This window comes from Haliaeetus leucocephalus, unplaced genomic scaffold (assembly GCF_000737465.1).
Source record: "Haliaeetus leucocephalus isolate CR32 unplaced genomic scaffold, Haliaeetus_leucocephalus-4.0 Scaffold223, whole genome shotgun sequence".
NCBI classification, from domain to species: domain Eukaryota; kingdom Metazoa; phylum Chordata; class Aves; order Accipitriformes; family Accipitridae; genus Haliaeetus; species Haliaeetus leucocephalus.
This window is the reverse complement of record NW_010972659.1, coordinates 473,876-480,451: the sequence shown is the minus strand read 5'-3', so window position 1 is coordinate 480,451 and position 6,576 is coordinate 473,876. Positions and strand designations below refer to the sequence as shown.

Here is a 6,576-nt window from a genome sequence, read left to right as displayed (position 1 = left end):
ATGTAACTCACAGGAAAGAAGTTTTAACAACTTTCTGTCCATACAAGAGCTTTTCACTTCCGAGAAGAGAGCAATTAATACCCAGCAAGTGACTAGTTTTGGCAATTCAGGCTTAGTGCCCTTAAAATGAACAATTTTTTTTTTTGAAGTTGTCATATTACTGTTACAGTTATGATTGTATTGTGATGAGTTCCTGGGATATACAAATCACCTACTTCTAAACAGGTTTCTGCACATTATAGACTAAATTTCTTAACTTACAAATAATTATTTTGCTGTTTCCAGTTTACAATGGTAAAAAAAATGAAGACTTCACAATGTGTGTAAATGGGAGGTAAATGTATTTTTAAAAACAGAATAAAAAGCTGCATGTTAAAAACTGGGTCACAGACTAATAAATACATACATCAAAGACATGAAATTTTCAGCAGCTGGTTTTAAAGAGCAAGGAAGTGGGGAAAAACTAGCTGTCCAGACTCCATTCTGGCTCTGTGGGCTATATGCTAGAAATATCTGCAGTTCAAAAACAAGTTAACAGAGGAGTAGAATCAGCTTTGTCACCTATTTTCTTTAAAAAAAATTAAGCTACTTCCTAAAAGTGTGGTGTAAAACCTAGAGAAACTTTCATTTCTTCATGCATTTGATGACATTGAATTAAAAAAAGAAATTATTTTAACCCAGAAAAAATGAGTCGTTGCATACTGTAAGGACAGCCTTACTGCAAGTTTTCTACAGTAAAAGTATTTCTAGAAATACACCAGAAATTACTTTCCCATAACAAAATATACAACTATGTGTCAGATCATCACTGAGTTTCAGTACTTGGGCAAACCAGAAACAGTTACTATGAAGTTTCAGAAAAACAAAGGGAAAAAACCCAACTCCAAACAGTAAAAAGATGTTTTGATGGCTGCGGAGATGCCAGAAAGCAATGCTGGACACCAGGAATTTCCAGAACAACCCCCCTTCCAAAGTGATGTGCAGTCTGTGAATTAGACCGTGAGAGAAAACTGATCCTGTTCTATGGGCTTCTCCACCCAGGCTCCAAGTCCTGCCTTCAGGAATGCTTTAAACAAACACTCTTTGGCAGTTTGATACTCGGTGGCTCCTTGCTTGGTTTCGTGGTACAGATTAGGCTTGATCTTTGAGCGCAAGCTAGAGGAAAGCTGTGGGGATTAAAGATGAGAAAAGAAGACAGACAAGAAACTGTTAAGCCAAACACCTTGAGAGTGACTGAGTTCTTAAAACAACTATTATTAAAACAAGGTAATGAGCTACTAAACCAAGTGTTCAGGCAAAGGCAGATAAGTACACAGTACTGCTCCTTCCAGCCATCACGGCTCTGTACCCAGCCTCACCGCACCCAGCTGCAATGTTTGCCTCTTGCAAAGCGAGCCCTTCTGCTGCACTGCACCGCGCCATGGCAGAGGCACTTTCTTGGGACTAGTTGCACCCCAGCCAGCCTGCCTTTTGCTTTCTCTGGATTATCAGCTTCCTTCAGTGGAAGAAATCTAGATATTGAAAAGCCACTGTCAGACACTTTCTTGTAGCCTTTCTTTCTAAGAGAGGACTGAGCAAAAGCTCAGTAGGTTAGCTTGTGGTGAAACTGGGATTATCCTTTGAAATAAATTAAAATGAGAAGGCAAGCTCAAAGGAGATAGCACCCTTTGTTTACTTAGCTATAAACCAAGGATTATTAGATCCTTGCATGTGTTTTGGACCTTTCATCATCAAATTAAAGAATAAGCTAAACAAATGCATTGTTCTTTTCCATTACTACATGGAGCAGCAGCTAATGTCAGGCTCAGCTTAAAACAGGCTCAGAAAGTGGCTTCTGAACACAGAAAGCAGGCACGCAGAGATATTTCATTAAGAATTAAGAAGTAGTGGAAATTCTAGCACTCTGGAAGATATACCTTTGCATGAATACGCATCCAGCGGCTGTAAAAAGCATGCTTACAAAGGCGAGATGCACGACCCATTTCATCTTTGCCGGTTGTAGCATTAATAACTTCAAGACCAGTGTCTCCTACTGTCCAGTTCACACTGAAGTTTGGTGCTTTCCCTGGCTGACGGGCTTCTGCATTGCTAATACCTGAAAGAAAAGCGATGTTTAATGACAATAGTAAATACTAAGTCTTGATTTCTGTTTTTACTGGGGAGTAAGCGATACAGCAGAGCTACTGAAATCACATCGCTAAGCAGTCTTACAAGCAGATCTTTTATTCCAAGGACATTATCCTGCAGATTTTTCACCGACTCACGGAGATATTGCCATGCACATCTCATTCTCATCCTGGCTAAAGTGCTCTCTCCTTTTGTCCTTCCTAGCAGGGCAAGTGTGCATCGCTGGAGCCGTGAGAAACCAGCCTCCTCAGCGGAGAGGATCGTGGAGAGGTCTGTGACAAGGGTCTACGGGGACAGTAACATGAGCCTTGCCACATCCATCTCAGCAGGATCTGGCCTGGCTTACAGGGCAAATCAATGAACTCATTATTAACCTGTAAATAATTATGAAGCAGAAAAAAAGTTGCTCTGCTCCTGCACAAGAAACCACTGCTCTCAGAGCCCACTCAGTAGCAGGATGAGCCAAGTGTAGGAAAGAGCAGCTACTGCAAGGTTTTGACAGTTGTAACTCTCCAATCAATTCCCTTTTGCTCTTCTGTTTTAGAAATTTAGGTGCATGTTGCTTATCTCATTTCAAAACAGGTGTGAAACTATGAACCCATGTCATGTTTCAACACACAGTTACAATTCAGCTAACAACTTTGGACTGCAGTCTTATTCAGAGAGGTCATGATTATTTAGAAGTGCCTACAACGTGCTTTTTCACTTTCCCTTATAAAAACGGAGTTGAGTCAGAGCAGCGGCATGAGATGGCAGGATGCCTTGCAAACCTGTCTACATTTCAGTAGCTGTTGAGCGTGTTTCACTAAAAGCTACCAATCTATTTCCTTCTTCTTACGGACTATGCTGGGGCACGGCATGACCAGCACAGGCAGTGGCATTGATGCTGTGGGCATCCAAGTTAGACAAAGTGAGCCCCATCCTCAGCATCCTCTGCAGAAAGCCCAAACTAGCAGACATTTGAGTCTTTCAGCATAAATCCAGCTGTGCTTCAGCCACTGCCCCACTTTATGGGCCCATTGCTACTTACAGTGCCCAGAAATAGCGAACCACAGGACTCAAGAGAGCACACGGATCATTTTGCTCAGATGTTAAACTGTGTGACACCTCTCAAACACAGCTTCATCTCTACTGCTGGAGAAGCAAAGCCACCAGCAGTCTAACCCAAGTGTGAAGTGAGGCCAGCTGCCTGCCCAATCTGCCCAGGGCAGGATTTATTGCCCCACGGCACCCCAACGCTGCAAAGATGCACTTTATATAATGACTGTAGCACTGTGCTTGAAGATCATGGCAGCCGCTGTCATCCACATACAACCCCTCTCTTGCACGTGCAGCGGGACGGCGCTCGGCGCCCACAAGCAGCAGCCAGGGCCATGAGTTTGGGTTGTGCGTGCTGTGGAAAAGCTGAGGGGCACACTGATTTTGATCCTGCAGATGTTACAGGGGTGGCAAAACTCTACCTTTCACATGTCTCAGTTGTCTCGCCAGGAGAGAACAAAGGAACAGGTACATTTTTTTCTTTCTAATAAGTAAAGATCTCATTTTTATTCTAACGCAACTCTCACTGAGAACCTATTTCAAATCTGCTCCAAGGTTATGCTAGGCCCTACACTTCATAAAATCTGGTGAATTTGTATAAATTGAACATAAGCATTGCAGCAGGATTCATTTTTTGCTGATATTTGAAATGCAAGCTAATAAACAAAGCTAAGTCAACCTCAGGCACCCAAGCGCAGGACTGGCTTACTTGGCCCAGGTCTCACGGCACCTCTGGGCCCAGCACTGAGAGCATGCAAGACCTGCGAGGTCTGCATGACACAGTGAAATTCAGTTTGCTTACTATAGTCAATTCCTCATTTAATAAATAAACATTTTGAAATATCAATTGTATTAAACTTCCCGAAGCTGTTGTATTTTTAAGCTTGGTTTATGTCAACCTGGTCACTATGACTGAGAGCCAGTAATTGAGTAAGTAAATAATAAAAAATAACCCTGTCGTTCCCCATTTTCTTAAAACATAAGCTGAAAAAATTGAGAATCAGAACAAAAGTTTCCTGAAGAGCTCTTTTCTGATTTCTTTTAGGAGAGATGCATCCAGGAGCTGAAATACAGCAGGATGCCACAGATCTACACCCACGGATCTGTAAATCGGTGAGCAGGGATGTGGGATCCACACACTGACCAAGCCGGGAGGGCAGACAGCAGTCCCTGCTGAGCAGGTTGAGGAAGACCCAGCAAGAACAGGTCTTTATGACAAGATGAGAGTCAAAAAGTCCTCATCACAACTTCTGCAGTCCTTCTGAGTGGCTGGCAATGAACACATGCATCACACCTCCCGAAAACTGGAGCTGATCATGCACAACGCAACTTAGCCTGTGCCACTGAAGTGCAAACACTGCTGCTCCATGACTGTAAAGGGAACTAGGCCTTAAGCCTTATTGTTTCTAAGACTGTTCATATTGGACATATAATTAATGATTAGAGATTGCTTTAGATATGATTAATAGAATGCAAGTGCTTCAAAAACCAATATGCATAAGCTGCTTATTTGTCCTATGTGTAGCCACCACCATGGCTGGCTTAAAACCCAGTCAAGCTGAATCGACAGAAGAAGGATCATACATCTTAGACCTAAGACATGGGAGTGATTAACTTTAGAGCAAGATAAATTAATAGAACAGCCTGAGTGATTTTCAGAAATTCAAAGGTGATCTTTGATGTGTAAGAAGATAAGTGATTGTGGTGACCAAAGACCTGCCTACGACCACTAACTTCAGAAGAACCGCTACAAGAGAATTGATGAGGTAAATTGATGAATGATAACGACATGGGAACCGAGATCAACTGGAAAATTACAAAGACTCTGGACTGAGATAATGGGTGGTAAAAAGGTATATAAGACTGAGAAATTTTTGGAAGCTTGCCATTCACTGCAGTGGTGGCCCAACTCTGAGTTGTTAACAAAGCAAACCTAGAGAAACCCATGACTGAAAATCCTTTAACAATGACTCACACAACACAAGGCTTGCACCTAAACACCTAATAAACTGTAAATTTTGGGCATGCACAAAATGAATCTCAACTCCGAGTCTCCAAAAGCTTACATATTCAGGATGCTTTTGTGAAGCTTATGTGAAACAGACACGTGCTGACAAAACCCTTAATCAAAACCTGGTTTTACCAAAACTGCTGAGGCAAGATGGCTAAGAAATTGCCACCACATGACAAGCAGGTCAGTCATATTTTTTCCTTTGAATAATATCTATACTATTACCTTTGCTTTCATTCCATACACTACTGAACAGATACATGGATCAGATATAGTTTATTGAGTACTGCAAAACACCATTTGCCCCTTGAGCCTGTTCCTGCCCTACCAGCTACTCGTGTTTGAGTGACATCACAAGCACCTGCCCAAGCCAGGTGCCTGCTCCTGCCCTATCAGCTACTGAAGCACCTGTGACATCACAAGCACCCACACAAGCAAATCAAATAAAGATGAGGAAGCTGAACATCCAGTGTGCACTACATTTCCATGGCAATTATACAATTGCATTGCTTTGGTTATTTTTGATGAACTAAATAAATAAATACATAAAACAGACTGAGAATTTCAAATAGACTTAAATAACAACACCCTGCTTAATTATTCAGCTGCTTAATTATCTGCACGAACCCTGGAGAGATGGCAAAGGAGTCCCTGAAGGTGGAACAGGGATAGCACGGACAGGGAATAAAGGTCATCTCAAAAGCAAAGCGTCTGATAACACTTTAGGTGGATCATATCTTCCCCCTCAAAATCTAGACATGAACATAGCACAATAAGCTGAAACTAGTAATGGGAGAGAAAGCTAGGATAGAAAGTAAAGTATTTTATTCTCCCTTTAAAACTGATATAACTAAGCTATTTAGAGAACATCCCTCAGAACTTATTGTTGAATATTACTATAATGGCATATAATAAGCAAAAGCAAAGGTCACAGCTCTTTGTGCCAGTGCTTACATAAATAATAAAGCTTGACAGCTCTTTGATGACAGAGCTCAAAAAAGCTTCATTAAAAAGGAGATAAAGAGCTGAAAAACACCAGTGTGAACAGGATGATAAGGTACCAAAGAAACAGTCCAAAAAAAAAAAAAAATCACCAAAGGTTCTGCTGAAGGATTTATTTTTGTTAAATAAAAAATACAAAATGCAAATGTAGACAGCAGTCAGAGGAGTGCTGAGGCATGAACATTTATAGTAACCACTCTTGCTGTGGTGGTTGAAATCTTCTTGTGTACAAAACCCCAATGAATGTATTGCAAAAAGGGTGGCGGGGTTCCCAGGCCAGAGCCCCTTTTCACAGGCAACATGCCAGAGGAGCCATCTCAAATTGAGGTGCCGGTAAGAATAGTTCGAGGATATGTGTACGAAGTAAGCAAACACCAGTTACGGCACCCAGACAATAT

The 6,576-nt window shown here is 41.6% G+C and overlaps 1 protein-coding gene across 5 annotated transcripts in view; it reads right to left on the bottom strand.

Moving 5' to 3' along the window:
• Nucleotides 1-324: 324 nt before the first annotated feature.
• Nucleotides 325-6,576, bottom strand: part of ADARB1 (adenosine deaminase, RNA-specific, B1) — a 61,471-nt gene continuing 55,219 nt past the window's right edge. For all 5 annotated transcript variants that reach the window (XM_010566981.1, XM_010566979.1, XM_010566982.1 and 2 more), the window contains 2 exons: nucleotides 1,917-2,095; nucleotides 325-1,166 (listed from right to left, as the gene is read on the bottom strand). In XM_010566981.1, coding sequence (XP_010565283.1) covers nucleotides 993-1,166; nucleotides 1,917-2,095 — 353 coding nt within the window. In that variant the 3' untranslated portion in view covers nucleotides 325-992. The remainder of the gene's footprint in view (nucleotides 1,167-1,916; nucleotides 2,096-6,576) is intronic.